This window comes from Arachis ipaensis, chromosome B1 (genome assembly GCF_059453495.1).
Source record: "Arachis ipaensis isolate K30076 ecotype BB chromosome B1, ASM5945349v1, whole genome shotgun sequence".
In the NCBI taxonomy this organism is placed as follows: Eukaryota; Viridiplantae; Streptophyta; class Magnoliopsida; order Fabales; family Fabaceae; genus Arachis; species Arachis ipaensis.
Window position 1 is genome coordinate 147,158,306 of NC_142436.1, and position 22,035 is coordinate 147,180,340.

Genomic DNA, 22,035 nt, shown 5'->3' on the forward strand with positions numbered 1-22,035 from the left:
AGCCAAAATTTGAATACTAGGAATTTTAGTTACTAAAACTAAAATGCAATCTGAGTAAGAGAGTTGAGGTGATCAGTAATTCTCTGGTCAATAAACGGTTAACAAATCTATCTCACTCTCATACTTTTTTTTTATTGCGTGTTTTATATGTAGTGTGTTTTTTTTATATGTAGTATGACTTAGTGTGTCCATTAGTAAATTAACAAGATTAAAAATTCTTACACTGTTCAAAGCTTGTCATTATCCACTCACTTTTAATTGAGATGCACCTTTCCTCAGTGACCTGCATGCAGTGGGAATTTCACCGTTTCAACTGCAAAGGTGAAGTATATCATTGGCTTTCTCAAGTGGCACAAAAGAATTTATATATTGTGAAGCTTAATAGTTTATTGTATTCAAATGACAGAAGGATCTGAAGTAATTTTGCTATAAAAACTAAAAAGTTATAGTTGATGATAGCACATTGATAGTTGTACTACGACATGCTTAACTTACAATATATTTGATGGATGAAAACAATAATACAACAATGTGTGCAAAGAAACGGGAAGAAAATAGGTGACAATTAAAAATGATGAATTCATGATTCTTCAGCAAGAGGCACCTCACTCAAATCCAGTCCCTCCTCAGGCAAGTCTGAAGTAATTGGTCCCAATATCCCATCACTCCCAAGAGTTAATCCACCCTATCAATTTAAAGAGCAAAGAGGTCACTACTCACTAGGGTCCTTCATACAAGAATTGAAATTGTATTATGATCTCAATTTAAAGTACCTCAGGCTGGAACCTAAGCATGTCAGCACGAGCCATAGCTTCGGCTTGAGCTATTCTCTGTCTGAATGTCTGAGCCATCTCCTCAGCCTAGGACAAAACATTCATCCATCATAAACATGACCCTAATGGAACCCATTGATATTGTTCAAAGTCTCAAAATACCTTCTCAAAGACAAGCTTTGGATTACGGATCATATCACCAGGTGTAGGTTCCAGCTTCTTGGTGGAAAGACTTACTCTTCCTCTCTCCCTATCATGACTCAAGATCATCACCTAACAGGCAAACAAGAGATTCAATCAAGTGCACACAACACACTGCCTTCAAAGTTCAAAGTTCAAATCCAAGCACATACCTTGAGAGTGTCACCAGGTTGAAGAACAGTTGAGATATCAACTACTCTGTCATGGCTGATCTGACTCACATGAAGGAGGCCATTGATTCCACCAATGTCGACGAAGGCGCCGTATGGCTTTAGGCTTTGAACAGATCCTGTCACTACAGATCCAATTCCAAGCTGTGATTGGGTATCCGCCATGGCCTTTCGGTTACTCAGAACAAGTCTTTGTTGTTCCTCATCCACCTCCACAAACTTGAGAGGAATATCCTTATCAACAAGCTCCTCTCCACTTGATTTCTAAACACAATAATGATAACAAATATTTACATTCGGTCTCAATCTCAAGAATTAAGTCCTAAAGTGGTTTCTGAAATTGGTCGCGTCCCTGAGATCTTAGCAAAAGTGCATTGCATTAGTCTCTAATCATCTGATGATGATAGTCACCCGACAAAAAAAGGTCGAAAGACTAATGCAATACACTTTTGCCAATCTCACAAACGTAGTTAGTACAATTAGAATATCAAAGACTATTTTAGTGTATCCGGCTAATCTCAAAATTACTCTGAGACTTAACTCCAATCTCAATTTTGATATAAATAAAGTTTTAGAGGTAACTAACAGTTGATATCTGTGAGAATGGAACGAAGCCTCTAAGGCCTTCCACCTCAGCCACCACTCCACCTTTGTTTGCACCAACAATCTGCCATGAAAACCCAAATCAGAATTGAGCCAATTAATTGGTTTCAGATGAGAGTTGAAGCAGAGGAAGAACATGAGTAACCCACCTTACCCTTGACAATAACATCTTCAGCTTGGAGTTGTCTGCATCGTTCCCAAGCAAGATCATGCTGCATAGACCTCAAGCTCAAGATCAAACTATCATCAGCTTCATTCTCACCAATTATCAAAAACTCGTCTCTCAATCCAACCACAATCCCTGCTTCTTCCACATTCTTGATCTTGTGTATGGAAGCCTCTTGTAGTGGCAAGTATGCAGAAGATTTCGCTGTGATATCAACGAGTGCTCCATTAGCATCTGTGGCAAACACAGTGCCTTTGACTTTGGTGCCAACTTCGGCATCGAAGTCATACTTGTCGAGAGCGGCGGTGAAGTCTTCGAGGGTGAAGGAAACGCCTTCCATGGGAGCATTGCGGCACCTGTCATAGGCTTCATTGAAGAGTTCCTTCAGCTTCAGCCTCTCCTTGCTCTGCGCATTGGATAGTGCCACTGAGTTGACGATGGTGAGGGAGCTTCGCTTCTGAGTGAAAGAGAATGATGGTTTGGAGAAGCGCGAAGAAGAGAGTGGGAATTGGTGACCCACAGAAATAGCCATGTTTCTTCTTCTTCTTCCTGTTTTTCTCACTCACACACAGATAAGCTAAGCTAAGCTAAGCTACGTGTATTGTTGTTTGTCCACTCTTTTTCACAATTCATATGCTGCTGATATGGATAACTGGTTACTTTTCTATTTTCCAAATTTTCACCAAATTATTCTTTTTCTTCATTTCCTCTTCTACACATATTTTACCCTTCAAATTTGGTTATTTTCAAGGAAAAAAAATGTTAGGAGGCCATCAAATTTATTATGGTTGGTTATTACTTAGTAGTTAACTCAATTTCTTTAGTTTAGTTTCTTTAGTTTAGTAATTCAACAACGTATTTTATTTCTTACTTTTAAAAATTAATAGTTTATTGATAATTACCATTCTTCTAATTTAATTTTACTATTTTTCTTAATAATTAATATAGTTTTTGGAATTTTAAAAATGAGGGCTATTAAAAGTTTTATCATAATAATTTCATGCTATTATCATTTAGGAAAAATCTAGAGGACCAATAACTTTGTTAAATTTTGCCCAGCATATAACCAGCAAAGAAAAGTGAGCCATTGGATGAAATTTCACACCAATCTCATACCATTAAAACCATCATTGATAGTTATTTGATGGCTACAAATCATAAAAATTACTGACCCCTAGCATTCCTCATTTATTTAAACAATGATTAGGAGTCCTAACTAATTAGTTCATGAGAATTTTAATCTTAGACTAATAATTTTCTAAAAAAATATATCAATAAAAAAGATATAATATGTCTACTATTTATTATTATGAATGATTTAATTGATATTTTTATTTTTTTTTAAGAGTTAATTAATCTAACTTTAAACCCTTCAAAAACCTAATTATCATTTTATTCATTTCTAAATAAAAATGTTTAATTCTTTTATCTTTTGATGCTTTCAAAAAATAATACATATATTTAAATTTTTTACTTATTTAAGTATTAGAAAGAAAATAAAATAATAAATTCAAACTTTCAATTATTACTCTCCTATTATTTTTCACTTAAACACAATTTTTCACATATCAACTTTCTAATAATTTAATATATTTTGATATTAGATGAAAAAAGTATAGATAAAAATAATGTATATTATTTCTTTTATTTATTTATGTGCACTAAACATTAATAAGGATTTATTTTTAAATAAATATTTTAAATATTTTATTTATGAATTTAGATAACCCAATTTATTTTCTTTGTGTCTTTTTATTTAATTATAAATATATTTCGTTTATAGTGTAAATAAGATAAGACACAAATTTTAAACAAATAAAAAGAATGTATTTGATACGAGAGAAATTACATGCTTAACATATCTTGTTTTATAATTTGTTGTTCTATTTAACTGATTCAAAACTCTATGTCCAGAATAATATGTCAAATCTAAAGTGTTGTTACATTATTATTATGTATGAATGAATAGGCATTGCTATTTTAAATTCAAGTATCAACATATACTAATCATTGTTATTGATATCTTGTTCCATGTATGTTGTGGTTGGGAGCTTAATTAGAAAAATCAAATTCAAGATTTTTTTGAAAAAAAAAATTATTGTACTAAATCTAAAACATGGATTTGAGGGTGTGAGAGAGAGGCCATTGTAAATGGGAAAGGTATTGAGGATAGTAAAGCAGGATTGCATTAGCATGTGTATTTTGGCGCCAAAGTGAAATGTCAGTATTAGAGCCACATCGTTTAAGGAGCAACGAGGAAGCAAGTCCAAACAATATAAAATGAAGCAGCTATTAGCATGGTAAAAGATGGAGTCGTGTTATAAGCACATAGCGAACTATTCTTTCGCCTTTTACTAAAGAATACCGTGTGCTTGTCACATTAAGCGGCATACGTTTAATTTTGGAAAGGGTTCTCTATCTAAGAGGGCTCTGTAATATAGTATAAAATATTTTTTTGATGAATTTTGTTAATCACGTTTTTTTTTTTAATTCTAATTTGTAGTTAGATATTTTTTTTGTAAAGTTTATCTATTCCTCTTTGTAATTAAAAGGTACAAATTAATTTAATTTAAAGAGAATGTCTGGGGTCTTGGTAATGGCTGATTTTTTTATATAAATAAAATATTTTATTTATTAATATATATTGGAAGGTATTTTATTTATCTATTGGTATTACTATTTTAATTTAATTAGTACTCAAGAATACACCAATTTTTTTTAAACTAAAATTAGTATTCCAATTAGTATTATTTAATTTTGTTAAAAAAATTACCACTTTAATCTTGTTAAAAAAAGTTAAACAGTATAAATATGAAAAATAAAGTGTAATGCGAAGGAGAATTAGTTATTGACAATTTTTTTCTCGTATCATACTAATTTACCATTACATTTTACCTTTTAATTTTAATTTTATTATATCTATTTTTTTTTGATAAATTAATCTAATTCAATCTAAATAATAAATTATATTTTTTATTTTATAAATCGATCCAAATTATACTGTAAATATTGTGAGAAGATTAAACTTCGTATACAAGATTAAACTTCGTTTTATTGTTATTCGAGATATAATCAATTAAAAGCTTTTCGCATATCTCATTTGTATCCATGTATAACAAAAAAATTGACATAACTTATTTATAATATAAATAAGATACTTGTATAATTATTTTGTAGATGTGTAAACGTAATAAATAATACAATATAAATATATCTCAACTTACCCATTTAAGTAAATAAAATATTTAATTTATTTATTTGAACAAAAATCTGCAAAGTCATGATGGAAAAGTCTATGTTTTCATACTATTATTTGTATGAGTCTTGCTACATATTCAATTCTTTTTAGCAATCAAGTCTAATCAAATTAGTTCAAATTCAAGAAAAATTAATTTTATTAAAAAGAGTGTGTCATGCTCCGACTTTTCTATATCTTTGCATTTTTCTTTTTTTTTTCTTTTCTTTTGTGTTTTTATTTACTTGTTTCATTTTCATCCTCGTTTTTTTATACATATTATGTATTTCTTTTTATTTGAACATTTTTATTTTTACTCCTGGTAAGAGGATAAAATAAAATGAATGATGAGAAGGCAAAACAAGAAGAAAAAAATGAATAAGAAAAGAAGAAGATCACGACGATAAAGAAGAAGATGAGGAATTTTGAGTTATACAAAATTTATTAGAAATATAACACCAAGAATTTTTAAGCGAGACATAGAAGTTTCTCAATTTTAACACCAAAATTTTTTAACAGTGACACAAGTTCCTGTTAAGAGGGTGAAACAAGAATTATGAGAATATGAAGAAGGAGGAGAAGAGTTTTGAAGTGTAAAGAATTTATCGAAAAATAACACCCAAAATTTTGTTTTTTCTTCTCCTTCTCTTTCTCATGTGTTATTGCAGTTATTTATTATTTTTTGTTTAATTTTTTTTTGTTTTATTCCCCTTAAAAGAGTGAAATAAAAAAAATTTAAGAAAATAAAATAAGAACAAGAAGATGAAAAAGAAAAAATGAGGAAGAAGAGGGAGAAAAGTTTTGAATTGTATAGAATTCATCGTAAAAATAACACCGAAGTTTTTTAGCAATAACGTATAACTTTTTTAGTTTTGACACTAAAATTTTGCTACAAAAATACAAAAATATCTTCATTAATGCTGCATTTTTTCCCTTCTTTTTATTCTTCTTTTTTTCTTTCTTTTTCTGTTACTCTTACTTCTTCTTTTAGAAGTATTGCTTCTCATATAATAATTATTTTCGGTGTTGTGTGTTTTGTTGTGATTACTTTGATATATGATTTTGCGGTTGATGTTGTTGGTTCTTATCTACCGAAATTACTTAATGATTACAACACAAAAATTTAGTTCGAAACACAAATAAGACTAAATTATGAACAAAAAACACATTTAAAATCAATTTTGAATCGGATAACGTTATCAATATGCCTTAAATGACACCAGAATTATTACAATTATATTTGATGATCTAATTACCAAATTCAAGTGATGAGACTAAATGCACTTCAATTATCTCATAAATGCACTGAAATTATTGCGACACACAAAGTTAAAAAACAAGCACACAAATAAGACTGAATTACAAACAAAAACACATTTAAATTAATTTTGAATCAAATAACATTATCAATATGACAAAATTCAACAATAAAGATAACTATGATACGTATAAAAAGATGATGATGATGGAAGAAGGGAAGAAAAAAAAGAAGAAAAAATTTAAATAAAAAAAGAAGGAAGAAGAAGAGGAGCAGGAAACGGAGGTGGTGGTGATAGTGGTGATAACGATAATTAAAAAGAAAGATAACAAAAAATGAGAAAGAAGAGGAAGAGGAGGAATGAGGAAGAACGTGCGCATGTGAATTTGAAACATTAAGAAGAAGAAGAAGCGAGCGCGTATAAATTTAAAATCCTTAATAACAATTTGATTGAATTTGATTAAATATTTTACTGGTAGGGTTTTATTCTATTTATATAAAGAGATTTTTATAAAGATATTTTTGAAACGAAATTTAAAATAGGACAATATAGCACAATCTGATAATATTAAATGAAAAAAGATTTAAAACAGCAAAAACTACCATTTTTTTTAGAAGAGAAGGGAATGAGCATCATATAAGAGATATAAGAGAGAAAACATAAGAAAATCCTGCTGTATTGATATAGAAATATTTAAATAGAATAAAACATGATCGGTCATTATATTTTGGTTAAATATGAGGTATAAAAAATTAAAAACACCATAAATAAATAATGGAAAATTCTCCTGTGCTGAGTGAAGATCCATCCGCAGCTGCTGATGATGCATGTCGCTGAAACGCGTGTCCAAAGATGATGTAACAAAAGTTATCGTGGGCCCTTCAGTTGACAGTATCTGTGCAAGTTGTCGGTGTTTAACAAATGGCTTAGAGGTGATAATTAATGCAGTTAAAGATAATTTAGTTGTTGTAATTAAGAATATTTTATATGAAAAAAGGTTTGGTAAAGCTGAGCTAACCAAAGTGATGGGACGGGCTTTTAAACTTTTTTTGTTTGGTAAAGCTGGGCTAACCAAAGTGATGGGACGGGCTGTTAAACCTATTTTGTTTGGTAAAGCTAGGCTAACCAAAGAGATTTGTTATGTAGATGGGCCTTTTAAACTTTTTTTTTGTCTCTTTTTAATAAAAAATATTAAAAAAATAAGGGATGATAGTTGAATACACTATCCTAAAACTCAAATAGTGAAATGAGATTTTAAAAAATGAATGATTAAAATAGTTGTTTTTAATATTATACAGAAAAAAATGCAATATATTATTTTTCGACTTCAATAAACAATAAAATTAAAATGATGATTTAATATCTTAATAACTTAAAAAAGTGGAGAATAAAATTATGAATAATTTTCTTATTAATGTTATAGCAGTTGTCATTTTCATACGTTAAATTAATTATTTGAGATTTATTTGATATATGTTGGATCAATATATTTAATTAAACTACATTATATATATTCCAGTGGAATAAATAAATAGAAAAGATAAAAAAAATGTTGTATCAATATGTGTAATAATTTCTGTTATTAATTATTTTAATGTTAAAGTCACTTTTATTTAAATTAAGTATATTTTTTATTAGTCATGATTATTATCATGAATATAATTAAATATGTATGAATAAAAAGAATCAATTATTTTAGTAAATAACAATATAATTTTTTTTAAGATTATATAACATAAGATCAGTTCGCCGGCCAGGTAGAGCGCGAGGTCTGGTCCGAGATGTTTACTGCAGACCGATGTGGCTTCCAGAGGAACGCGAACTAAAAATCGAAGGGTGAATGGCAGGTGAACGCTTCTTGGTTAACGCCAAGCGAGGAGAGGAGGGCGGAGATCGGGAACGAAGACGCACGCTGATAGCATAAGCGAACCTGAACGGCAAAGAATCGGCGGTTCCTGAACCTCTGCTGCAAAGACGGAGACGACGAACACCAAGTTCATCCAAGCAGCTGCGATCGATGACCCAACAGTGGTTCAACACTTGGAGCACGGCAGGAACCTACATTATTGACGGACGACCGGGGAACACGATCAATGCGCAGAAAGCTAAGGCTAGGGTTTTGGTATGGTGCCAATTTGGTTTGCATCGGACGGACAGGGGAGAAGGGGGAGGAACTTCACAGATGACGGGTGTTGAGGGGTGTTGGACAGGTTATGTTCTCCTTTTTGTTTTTTTGGGTTTCAAAAACCTGGAGCCTTTTGCTCCTTTGTATCTGCACGCCCCAGGCCCACTCAATTTTTCCAGCAAACTAAAACCTGGATATAAAAACCAAAAAAATTATTATATTACATTATATTTATTTTCCACTTCCTTAAGTTATTAATCTTGCTTAACTTACCTGTTAACCACTTCAATTTTGACCTGCTATTCTGAGTGGTGGGATCCACATCTGTAATGGCTACCTGCAATCGCAACAGACGTTGAAGCAATAAATATTTTAGGTGGACGCATGTTTCCACCACATTGGGACACGCACTATAAGTACCTGCTGAGGAATCTATCCTTCAGCACCATAGCAGCCCCCCTTCCGTAATATTTTTTTAAAATGTGAGATGATTTAATTTAAAAAATAAAAATTAGATCATTTGATTTTTGAAAAATACAGAGATTAGACCATTCAATTTTTCAGTACAAAAATTGAATCCTCTCATTTTTATACTCGAATCTTCTGCTTTGTATTTAAAAGTAAAAAAAAATTGGAAGTATATAAATCGAAAAATTCAATTTGTAAACTGTAGATTTTAAAAATTAAAATAAAATTATAACAAAAAAAATCAGATCCTCTAGTTTTATATTTAAAATTTTTTTAAAATTCCATGCAAAGTAATGGAAAGGTCCAATTACTTATTCTCCTAAAAAAAACATACAAAACTAATATTATTGAATTGCACAAAAAATTTGTTTATAATAAAAAATTTTAGCCTGCCTATGACTAGGAAAAAGAATTTCATTAATTATTTAGGAACAAATGATTATAACGAAAGCCATAAATCGTTCATATCTATTATTTATGCCGTCTAAAGTTCAAAAAAACACTATTGTTAATCTAATATAAAAACGAAAAAGTACTCATGGGCATGCTTTAAACTTCAAAAAGAAAGTGCGTGTGATGCGTAGAAGAAAATGATACACAATATGAAAAATGGAGTTCCGTTCTAGAAGGGCGTGGCGTCTATAAATTTTGATCGACTTCACATGCAACTGCATTCTGCATCTTCACTATAATTTATTTCATCAAGTATGCGTAAACATTCAATATTAACGGAACAGAACGCCTTCTTTGAATTTCAATGCTTCTTTAAATTAGTCTCCAAGAATAATAATTAGCAGAAAATTAAAAGAGGATAGAAAAATGAAAATAAAAGACGACCCAACATGGCGGTCGTAGCAATGAGTCAGCACCTTCACATATACACCATCCCGTCCTCATTCCCCATGATCCCATTATATGTCTATAAATACAAGCCACTCCTCTCTTCATCAACCACATACTACAAAGCTAACCTCACTTATTACCATTTACTTCTCATTCCTTCCCTTAGCTTCTTAATTCACAATCATGGCCGTCTTCACATTCGAGGATGAAATCACCTCCACCCTGCCCCCTGCCAAGCTTTACAATGCTATGAAGGATGCTGACTCCCTCACCCCTAAGATTATTGATGACGTCAAGAGTGTTGAAATCGTCGAGGGAAACGGTGGTCCTGGAACCATCAAGAAACTCACCATTGTTGAGGGTCAGTAACTACCGAATTCAGTAGACATACTATATATGTGATAATAATTATGTGTTGTGAATTGTAATAATAATGATATATATGCAGATGGAGAAACCAAGTTTATCTTGCACAAAGTGGAGGCAATAGATGAGGCTAATTATGCATACAACTACAGCGTGGTTGGAGGAGTGGCGCTGCCTCCCACGGCGGAGAAGATAACATTTGAGACAAAGCTGGTTGAAGGACCCAACGGAGGATCCATTGGGAAGCTGAGTGTGAAGTTCCACTCGAAAGGAGATGCTAAGCCAGAGGAGGAAGACATGAAGAAGGGTAAGGCCAAGGGTGAAGCTCTCTTCAAGGCTATTGAGGGTTACGTCTTGGCCAACCCTGCTCAATATTAGAACACTTTCCTCCATGTTGATTCGCAGTTGTTTTTTTTTTTTTTTTTGGGGGGGGGGGGGGGGGGGCATGTTTGTGTGTGTGCATGCTTCAAATAAAAACCAATAAGAAAAGAATGATGGGATTCAAATTGCAAAAACCCATAATAGTCGTACATCAATAATATTCAATGACCAGAGAAATGAAAGCATTGAGGATTATGTTATAGGCAAGACATCATGCTTTTAAATGAAAAGCTTTTAATACAATGAACAAAAGCTTAAATGGCTGCACTACAGGAAACTATAAGAGATCAGCAGCTCCCTTGATTTATAATCTAAGAGGCAATATATAGGCACAAAACTCTTTATCCTTTCTAGACATTGATCATCAAAAGCATATTGAATTTCCCTATCTTACTACAATGTTTATGTACCAAAGAATAAATGGGCAAACCGAAATGTGAATACGGCCATGTCTGAACTACTGGGCTGAGGAGGTAGAAGCAACGTTACCCAAACCCATCTTTTGTCCCAACACTGTAAGCTGCTCTACAAAGTCCACTCCAGTCAGGAGTTCTGTTGCCCCGTATATAATGTGCTTAGGAGGCTGCTGTTGTTGTGAAAGCTCTTGCAAACTGCAATATTCAACATAATTACCTCCACCGATCATGAATACAATTGCTTCCTTAAAGGGTCCCTTCAAATGGCTGCTACTTGTTCCTGAACCAGACTTTGGAGCACGTGGATCAAATATAAGATATGAATCTATTTCGGGATTTGGCCTTCCTTCAATCAAGGCTTCAACTGCCCTTGCCAATGCAAGCTGCTTGTCACCAGATAACAGATTTTTAACACCAGCTGTGACTGCACTAATTGACTGTCCATATAGCTTCTCGGCCCAGTCAACAATGTTACTTCTGCTGGCAGAGTTTGCCGATGCAAAGGAAGCGTTTAATGCCTTGATCTTTTTCACATACTGAAAAGCAGCAGTATCAACCTCTGACTCTCGTAGTGCTGCCTCCACAGTGTCCACTTCTGATTGATTAATGGTTTCAGAGGAAATAAGATACAGGATGGCAAAACGAAGCTTATCCATCTGGGTGCCCGGTCCCTTAAGCACGCCAAGAAGGTCTTTCCATTCAAGGGTCCCTCTCATCATTGCATTCTCTGTCTTCACATAATTATTGAGCGCTCTCTGTTTAATCTCACTCAACAATGTGGTGGCAATGTTGGTATGCTTATCAATAACCTGCTTCCTCTCTGTCAGCTCAGGCAGCGAGTTCACTGCGTTCATCAAATGCTTTGTGTTACCAATCAAGTCTGTCCCATCGAACTCGGCACCATGTGTCCCACCAGTCCTCTTGTTCACCTCATCCACGTCCTTCTTATACTTATTCAGCTGAGTCTCAATCTCCTCCGCAACAGCTGGAAACTCCAGTGACCCATTTGCAGCCCAAAAGGGGTCAGAACTATCCAACTCATAAGACCTCATCCCACCCTTCTCCCCCTGGACATTCAATCTATTCAACCTCAACCCAAGCACATCATGAACCAGTGGCCGGTACCTAAAATCATGCTGAATCGCCACCGCCAACTCAAAGTTCCTATCAAAGATACACAACACTGGCCTCTGAAACGAGTTAACAAAATTCCCAGCCTCACTAAACAAATTGTTCTTGGACAACAAATGATCCCTTAGCCTCTGATCCAATGCAGATGCAACCATCTCAGCTGGTCCACCCCTAGGGCACCTAATAATTGGCACAACAGCCAAAGTGGCGAGAACACAGAAAAGCCCATTAACAACCTTCTCCACAATCCCCTCAATCTCCCTGTCCCCAGCAGAAGGATCATTAAGCTGAACAAAACAAGACTTATCCGCCAAGGAAAACAAATTGTCCTCAAGAGTGATGAATTCCAAGTACTGATCGTGGACCTTGGAGATCCGCTGGATGGAGTCGGAGGCAAGGGTGCCGGATGCGAGGTTTTCAAGGAGGGGGCGGGGGATGGAGGTTGAGAAATTGAGGTGGAAGGAGTGGTAGAGGGAGCGGGATGCGTCGGAGAGGATGCGGTTGATGTTGTTTGGAGTTGGTTGGACGAAATAGACGGCGGGGACGTCGTGGACGGGGTTGCGGTCTTTGTCGATGAGGAAGTAGAGGGTGACGCCGTGCTTGCGGAGGTCCTTGACGTGGATCAATGGAGAGAGGATGTTCTGGCAGAACCTGTCGTAGATCAGGATCTTGTAAACCTCCTCGTTCGCCGTCGTCGATGACGCGTTTATTGGCTGGTTCAGGTTCAGCATCCTCGCGATGCATTCTGAAGCCGATTCAATGAACCAACAATCAAACACAATGCATTGAATTGAAAATGGAGCAATCATTCATTTGAAATTATTACCGGTTTGCTTCTGGCGGAGATTGAGAGACATGGTTGGCTGGTCGGTTGTGCTCTATGGATCTGAAATTGGATGGTTGCAATGCAGAATAGTGAAGATGGATAAAATCGAATTAGACGTAGGGTTTTGGTTTGGGATCCAGTTTTCAAACCCTGCACTGGCACAAAGTCGTTAGTCGTAGATCCAGGGGCGAAGCTAGGTAAATGCATTGTTGGTGGAAGGGGGAGTGTTTCCCACTTTGCATTTTGGTTGGTGTGTTAGTGGAGTGCAGCAGAGTGATTCTCTCGTCAAATGAAAGAGAACTCTCTGGAAAAAAACAAAGAAACGAAGAGAAAAGATGTTAAATAAATGGGGGTCAGTCTAAAATCAGCCTAGGTATTTTGGGCACATCTGATCTGATGCACCGTGTAATTAAGATCATTGGATTATGTTAAAAAAATTCAACGGTTGATATGATATTAATTTAAAATTTTTAAAAATTAAATAAAAAAATATGATATGTTTCAAAATTCTAAAAAGACCACTCCTTTTCTTTAGAATAAAACGAAACCCTCTTGTGTGCTAATCTAGGTAAGACAGACTAAAATGAAACCCTACTCTATCTCTATGTGCTCATCTGAGAAATGCTTCCTTAGACGAATGTCAGCGACATCATCCCGAATGCTGGCGTTACCAAGGTTAGCGCCAAGAAGGCCATGACATCGATGTTGTCGAGGACAATGGTGAAGGAAAAGAGCAAGATTACATGGTTTAGGTGACAAGAAGACACGGATGGGGATAACCATGTGTTACTATGGTCATTGACGCCCCGCTGGTGGTTCTGAGCTTCTCCTCGAATTTCGTAAGAATTTTTACAATGCCAATTTTTGAGAAATCACTTGTCAGATCTAAGTAGAACTACACTCAAGACTGTAATGACTATAATATGAAAAGCAAATTCAACAAAATCACAATTGCAGATTGTACGATAACAATTTTTTGTGTATGTGCAAAGATTTAATTCTAAAAATTTCATGCTATATTACTGGAAGAATGTTTAAAATAAGAATTTACATAGTACTTGCATTCAATTTCTGATTATTTGGATATTAAAGGGGCTTCATGGATTGCAATTTTGTTGTTTTTTTCTTTATGATTCTATTGTTTGTAGAAGACGTTAATTACTTTATTGTGATTTTGCTCAAACTTCTTAATGAACAAAATTATAGTCCTTCCAATATAGCATCATACTAAAATATATAATTATTTTAGCGAAAACTGGAGGTAGTTGCTAACTAACATGATGTTAACTTAAATCAATACTTCAATCGATGTTTTAATTTGACTCCACTGAGGAAGCCAAAGTCCATCATGTGGAGGTCTTTTGGTTCATTGTTTTGCTGAAAAATTAACGAGATAAGCTTCTTCATTCCTCTCTTTAGTTTATAATTTTTTTTCTTTTGTGCTAGAATAAATTATAAATTTTTATGGTTATCTACCTGCCTTGTTTCAATAGTTAAATCGGAACAAAAATATATGACAGCAAAACTATTTTGGTCAACTCCTTAGAGCCTTGCCATGGAAATTTGAAAGTCCACTACTCTTGAAATATGTCCCCTCTTACCATTTAATATATCAATCTACCATTTTGTCCCAAATGCTTCTTACTATTCAGAGAACTAGGAAAAATAACTAAATGCATGAGCATTAAGCTTAGTTCAGGATTCTCTCATTTTGACTTATTGGCTTGCTTTTACTTTTATGGTTTAGGTCTATTAAACTTCTAACTTGGTGAGTCTAAGTTAAGTCCTGATGACAATAGAGGCATCATAATCAAGAGTGAACTTTCATTCACCAATGGAGATTGGGAGCAGATGGTCATGAAACCTTTTGGCATATTTTTGTTTCATTCTACTAATAAGCTTTTGGCACAGCTGGAGCCTGAATTCCGACCACTAGGTAGCGTTTGTTTTCGGAGATAGGACACAAAGACATGGACAGTACATATTTAAAATGTGTTTGGAAGCAGAAACATGGACACCGAACACATTGTCTTCGAGATAATTTTTTATATTTTTGTGTCCACTCTTTTACTAAGGACAATGATAGACACAGAATTTGAAAGAGTGGACACGGACTTTTTTATAAATTTTGTTTTCCTTTTTGTTCATAGATATTTTTTATTATTCCACTATTATCCCTTTTTGTTTTTCCTATAATTAGTCTTGAAATTTTTAAAAGATAAATATTATTAAATGTAAAATTGATCTTTTAAAATACTAAAAAATAATTTATAAGTTGTAATTGATTTTATATAATTTAAAGAAAAATCAGTTTTTAGATAAAAAAAATTGGTTTTCTAAATAAAAATAAATTTTTATGTGCAAAAACTAATTTTTTTTCATGTAAAAACGGATTCTTTTTTAAAATTGATTTTTTAATTAAAATAATTTAATTTATTAACCTAAACAAATTTTTTTATTAATCAAACTCAAATCTATTTTTTATTAATTTTAACCATATGTATTCCTACATATTAATAATAAATTTAAAAATAAAATAAATATATTTGTAATTTTTATTTTAATATAAATACTATTATATATTTTTTTATTTTCAAATATTTTTCAAGTTTCGTTTGTACTCCTACGTACTCTCATTCTCTATTAAATTAGTTTGTACTTGATGTAGAAAATTTGAAATCATATGGTTATTTTAGTCATTTCATATAATATTTTAGTCTTGTCCTAGTGTATCCAAACATAATACTGGACATTACATTAGTGTCTTGTACATCGTATCCAAACACAATACACAAACAATAATTTTTAGTGTCTCCGTCCTATTGTCTCTGTCTCAGTGTCATGTTCTATCTTGTCTCTGAAAATAAACACAGCCTAATGTCAAATTCAAGCCTTAATACGGTAAGTGCAGCGAGCCAACTTGAGCAGGCAAACTACTTTTGGATCTGATCACGGAAAATCCAATCGAGGGAGTGATGAACCCGCCATACATGATAATGTATAAATGGGAACATAATCCTTGTGTCATTCTTGAAAAGAAATGTAGTTGTCACTATTTTTTTTCATAAATAAAAATTTAATTTAATACCTATCAGAGGTGGATTGATTGTTCCTTTCATTAACCGAGTTAGAGGATTGATTATGTATGTTGTTTGTGTAACTTATTTTAATTGTAACTAAATTCAATTAGCTAGCCAGTTGCAAAGTGGAAGCTTGGTGTAGATTGGTGGTTGCTAGTCTTTTGATGTACTAAGAAAATGGATGAAAGAATGTTTCCATTGTTATTTTATTGAATAATTTCATTTTATTTGAGTTAAAGAGTTCAGTTTTGTTATTAGTGAACCTAGATGATTTTTCCGTTCCATTTTTCATTTTTTATTATGTTGAATTGGTTGTTTATGATATTATGTGTAACGTTGAATTCAATAAATTTGGATGCCTTTCTTTTCTTTGGCCAAGAAACTTACTCTTTTCCCTTGTCAAAATCATATTGGATTTCTTGCAACTTTGAGATTGATATATGAAGAATTATTACTTGCATGCATATATATTAATGACATCTTCCAAATCTTTGAGCTATATTCTTCAGGTTTTCATGCGGTTAATAGCTTTGGTTTAGACGTATCTTTGACAGACATGAAACTTTCTTGTCATGATTTAGACGTATCTTTGACAAACACAAAACTTTCTTGTCATGAAATTGTATGTGAAAAGCTTTTGATTATTGCATAACTGATTTGAATGGTGATTTAGCAGGGCATAAAGTTTCGGTGGCTGAATTATAGGTAAAATATTAACCAAAATTTTCTTGATATGGTGTAAATTGTAAGATTAAAAAAAAATCATACAAAATTGTATATTGTAAGTATAAAAAGAATGGTTAGGTTTGTTCATCAATTTTTAATCAGTTAGGCTCCATGAAGGATTCAATATAAAGCAATGTTGAAGACTTGCAATATAATTACCTAAAAGTCTAAAATAAATGATTCATTCAATGGTAACAACTTAATGTATGAAAAAACTACTTAAAAATAATTCGAAAAAGAAAATATCAATGATACATCATACTTCATCCAAACTATACTAGCATCAAATCTTATAAAAGAAGATAGCATAGTCAAACAATGACTATATGCCAAACTGTTTCATATCAATGCCTTATTCTAAACTAAATAACACCACCAAAGCATAAATTCAATTGCAAGCCTATTAACAGGATCGTAAGCCAAATGCAACAATCTCTTGTGCATAAGAACATCCGTGGCTCTCTCAACATTCACATCCGGCACGTACCTGCATTCAAATAGAAACCATCATAAGATTAAAAAAAAAATCAAACATCATAGCCATGCATCCACATTATTCTATAGTCTTCTGAATGGTTCCAGCTTGTGATAGGCTTATGCTATACCAACCAATAAAGGATCTTTTCTTGCCTCTCAAACTATGTTCAACATGCCAAAATAAAAACTCTAGCAGCAAAAAGGTTTTATTCTTGCCTTCAGTGTGCGCTGTAGCTACTGAGTGCTCCTTCAAATCTCTGGCCTTTGCAAACATATTTAGCATCCTTTAATTAGAATTCATAATCAAATAATCAAAACTAACCAACAAATTAGTAGTGACCATTGAATTTGCAAACAGAATCATAATACTAACTACTGAATTTACAAACAGTAGAAAAAAAATCAAACTGCAGTAGCAAAACAAAACAGAACAAAAACAAAATTTGAAAATCACAAACAAAATCATAAACACAGAATTTGAAAACAGAACCATGAAAATAGAATTCAAAATATTTTAACACTCATAAACAGAACCAAAAAAGATTCAAACAAACACATAAACAGAATAAAAAAATAATTAAATGAAATCAATGAAGCAAATTCATACAAAAAAAAAGCTGAACAAATACATAAATAATACAAAAACATACCTCAGACTGAGGCTCCATTAGAACTCTGAAAGTAGAGCGGTGAAGGGGGAGACGGAGCACCACGACGTTGACGACGATGCTAACTCGCTGAGACCCACACCACCACTCTGAGACTGAAACGAACGACGCGAAGAGAAAAGAGAGATACTGAGAATGAATAAGACAACGAGGTGCTAGGATGAGAAAAGAGAAAGAGGATGAGAACGACGCCGGGAGAGGGACTAAGACCGGCAGCAAGTGCTGGAATGCACGGCGACGACAGAGACCAGAGAAGTGCGGAGTAGGTTGTGGTGGTTTAGTGGATAGAGAGGCAATGAGATTACAGATAAAGGAATTAGGGTTCTCCGATCCCTCGTCAATTTAAAAAATATATGGGATAAATATAAAATAATTATTATTAGGGTAAAGTACTAAATTGATCCTTTATGTTTGGGCGTAATTCTGTTTTGGTTTTTAAGGTTTAAAGTGTTCTATTTGAATCCAAAAAAGTTTCATTTAGCATCAATTTAGTCCCACAATGAGGTCAAAGTTAAATAATTAACGGAATGTCCTACATAACAACAGTACAAGAACAAAATCGATAATTTGGAGAACAATACAGACTCCAGAGGCACAAAATCAACCATGGATACATCAATATATTTATTTATTATTTTTCTTACAATATAAATAAAATATTTTCTATAAAGCTAAAGAGAATGATAAATAAATGTATTGATGCATCAATGATTGATTTTGTGCCTCTGGAGCTTGTACTTGTTCTCCAAATTATCGATTTTGTTCTTGTACTGTTGTTATGTGGGACATTCCGTTAATTATTTAACTTTGACCTCACTGTGGGATTAAATTGATACTAAATGAAACTTTTTTGGATTCAAATAGAACACTTTAAACCTTAAGGACTAAAACAGAATTACGCCCAAATATAGGGGACCAATTTAGTACTTTACCCTTATTATTATTATTAAATCCCATATGGATTAGTCACCAAAAAAATCTCATATAGATCATATTTATAAATGGATTTGGATCCTCTAAAGTTTGAATTTTATTTTAGAGAGTAAATTGTGATCTCTCACCATTTATTTTATAGGTGGGACAAAAAATAAATATGAAAGAAAAATTATTCAAAAGTAAGAGATCACATTTTACGCCAATGAGTTATAGCTCAAATGGCATAGTCTCTCCATACTCAATTAAGAGGTTGCGGGTTCGAGTTTTCTATTTTTGGTAAAAAAAAAAAGAGATCACACTTTACTTTCTAAATTAAAATTCAAACTTTAAAAAATTCAAATTCTTTATGAATAATTTAGTGTGCACATTAAAAAAGTTCAAAAGAGTTGAACTTACTAAAGACAAACTCAATAAAAGAGGCGTACTACAATACAAAAAGAGACTCTCTTTGATACAGATCAATTATCATACAGATATTATATCCTGCTGATGCAGGAAGTCAATAGTTTGTGGGCGTTCATGGAGGAAAGTGGATCCTCTCCACTAGAAAAAAAACTGGATGGTGTTCAGTGTAAAATTTCATTTTTCATTGCTCTCTCTCTTATTTAATTTTAGTCTCACTTATAGAATTAAAGGTGAAAGATCATATTTTATTCTTTCAAGTGTTAAAAAAAATTAAGAGGATCCATTTCTCTCATAGACAGGATCTCTGAGCCGAGTCAATTATGTAAACAACGAACGGGATGGATTCCATTCGTCCAACTTCAGGCATTGGGCTTTATTGGTTGTTGGGACTGATTTTGACCCAAAAAAAAAATGAAACGCAGGTTCTCAGTTCCTCTTCTCCTCCTCTGATCGTGCCAAGTTTGTAACAAAATAACAATCTTCTCTCTCAAAAGAAACTCTATTTTTTAAATATTGATAATTAATTGATGACTAAAAATAATAAATTCTGATCATTATTTAGTATTTTTTTAATTTGATTTTATTTTTTTTACTAATTAATATAGTTTTTGAAATTTTAAAAATGAGGGCTATTAAAAGTTTTATCATAATAATTTCATGCTATTATTATTATTTAAACAATGATTAGGAGTCCTAACTAATTAGTTTATGAGAATTTTGATTTTACACTAATAATTCTCTTAAAAAAATATATCAATAAAAAAAGACATAATATATGTTCACGGTTTAATTTTGTGAATGATTTAATTAATTTTTTTAGGAGTTAATTAATCTAAATTTAAAACCTTCAAGAACCTAATTATCATTTTACTCATTTTTAAATAAAAATATTTAATTATTTTATCTTTTGATGCTTTCAAAGAATAATAGATATATTTAAATTTTTTACTTATTTAAGTATTAGAAAGAAAATAAAATGATAAATTTAAACTTTCAATTATTACTCTTATTATTTTTCACTTAAACAAAATTTTTCACATATTAACTTTCTAATAATTTAATATATTTTGATATTAGAAGAAAAAAGTATAGATAAAAATAATGTATATTATTCCTTTTATTTATTTATGTGTACTAAACATTAATAAGGATTTATTTTTAAATAAATATTTTATTTATGAATGTAGGTAATTTAGACTCAATTTATTTTTTTTTGTCTTCTTACTTATATCGTTTACAGTATAAATAATTTAATTACGAATATATTTTATTTATATTATAAATAAGATAAAACACAAATTTTAAACACATACAATAAATGTACTCGATATGTGAGAAATTACATACTTGACATATCTTGTTTTACAATTTGTTCTATTTAACTGATTCAAAGTCCTATCAGTCAAGAATAATATGCCAATTCTAAAGTGTTGTTATATTATTATTACGTATGAATGAATAGGCACTGCTATTTTAAATTCAAGTATCAACGTATACTAATCGTTGTTATTGATATCTTGTTCCATGTATGTTGTGGTTGGGAGCTTAACTAAAAAGTAAAAAATCTAAAACCTGGATTTGAGGGTGTGAGAGAAGCCATTATAAATGGTAGAGTTGTATACGGATCAGATCGGATCGAATATAGCCTAAAATTCTATCCGATCCGCACTGTACTCATCGAATCGGATCGGATACGATATCCGCATTTTTCCAGGCCAGATCCGATCCGATCCGATCCGCATACTTGCGGATCGGATCGGATCGGATATCAGGTATATCCGCATAATTAAAAAATTTATTTTAAGATTCTATTTGGCTAATTTTACAAAAAAATATCTATAAAATTCATTTTTCACCTGTTTGAGCCTATTTACGCCTAAAATATTATCTATAAAAGTTCTCTTGAATAACAAAAAAAAATAATAACACAAGATTTAAGTTTAATTTATCTAAGTTGAAGTACAACATAAAAAATTAAAAACAAGATATCATAAAATTCATAAAACAACACACTAAAATTCATATCACATTAGGGTTTACTTTCTTAAACTATGCTATTTATATGAGACGTGCGGATATGCGGATTTGCGGATCGGACATGCGGATATCACTGCTAAATCCGCAATCCGATCCTACCATAGTGCGGATCGGATAATATCCACAAAAATCGGATCAAATGCGGATAATTACCGCGAATATGCGGATATTATCCGATCCATGTGCAGCCCTAATAAATGGGAAGGGTATCGAGGATAATGAAGAAGTATCGCATTAAGATGTGTATTTTAGTGCCAAAGCGAAATGTCAGTACTTTACTTAGTACTAGCCAGAGCCTACATTTTTACGAGCAACGAGAAAGTAAGTCCAAGCACTATAAAATGAAGCAGCTATTAACATTATAAAACATGGAGTCGTATTTAACTGATTCAACTTATACACACAAAAAATTCTTTTAGTTGAGAGTATGTACTCTTTAAAAATGCTCTACTAGGGTTTTTTGTGCTTTGGTAGGGTTTTGTGACTCTGCTAAGGTTTTTTGTGATTCTTAAATTTTTCTTCAATCAGTAAGTTATAAGCTCAAATCATTGTGAGGATCTTCTTTCCTTTGACTTTTCTATCTTCTTCTATACAAATTCTACATGGCAGCAAGGGAGGTACGTGGAACTCAAAATCCTAATTCTCTAGGAGAAGAAGTGGAAGAGATCGTGAACCTTGAAGTGGAAGATGTGAGGGAAGGGATTGAAACTTGTGCAAAAAGTTTGATAGGGAGATTAATAGCG

At 32.5% G+C, this 22,035-nt stretch overlaps 3 protein-coding genes and 1 non-coding gene across 4 annotated transcripts; 2 read left to right on the forward strand and 2 right to left on the reverse strand.

Annotated features, from left to right (window-relative positions):
• Window positions 1-348: 348 nt before the first annotated feature.
• Window positions 349-2,562, reverse strand: LOC107639458 (small ribosomal subunit protein bS1c). The gene is made up of 6 exons (XM_016342961.3): window positions 1,897-2,562; window positions 1,731-1,811; window positions 1,127-1,408; window positions 936-1,046; window positions 774-860; window positions 349-685 (listed from the first exon to the last, which is right to left on the reverse strand). Exons 1-6 carry the CDS (start codon window positions 2,443-2,445, stop codon window positions 581-583), a joined length of 1,215 nt encoding a protein of 404 aa, XP_016198447.2. The 5' UTR covers window positions 2,446-2,562; the 3' UTR covers window positions 349-580.
• A 1,662-nt stretch (window positions 2,563-4,224) lies between these two features.
• LOC148578798 (U5 spliceosomal RNA) lies at window positions 4,225-4,343 on the forward strand. The gene has a single exon (XR_015903505.1). It is a non-coding gene; the product is annotated as a U5 spliceosomal RNA (small nuclear RNA).
• Window positions 4,344-9,934: 5,591 nt separating this feature from the next.
• Window positions 9,935-10,797, forward strand: LOC107615042 (pathogenesis-related protein 2-like). Its single transcript, XM_016317167.3, has 2 exons — window positions 9,935-10,204; window positions 10,292-10,797. The coding sequence occupies exons 1-2, from the start codon at window positions 10,027-10,029 to the stop codon at window positions 10,585-10,587; spliced, it is 474 nt and encodes a 157-aa protein (XP_016172653.2). The 5' UTR covers window positions 9,935-10,026; the 3' UTR covers window positions 10,588-10,797.
• LOC148578799 (SEC1 family transport protein SLY1-like) lies at window positions 10,710-13,353 on the reverse strand. The gene is made up of 2 exons (XM_088502098.1): window positions 12,964-13,353; window positions 10,710-12,882 (listed from the first exon to the last, which is right to left on the reverse strand). The coding sequence occupies exons 1-2, from the start codon at window positions 12,992-12,994 to the stop codon at window positions 11,048-11,050; spliced, it is 1,866 nt and encodes a 621-aa protein (XP_088358224.1). The 5' UTR covers window positions 12,995-13,353; the 3' UTR covers window positions 10,710-11,047.
• Between the last annotated feature and the right edge of the window lie 8,682 nt (window positions 13,354-22,035).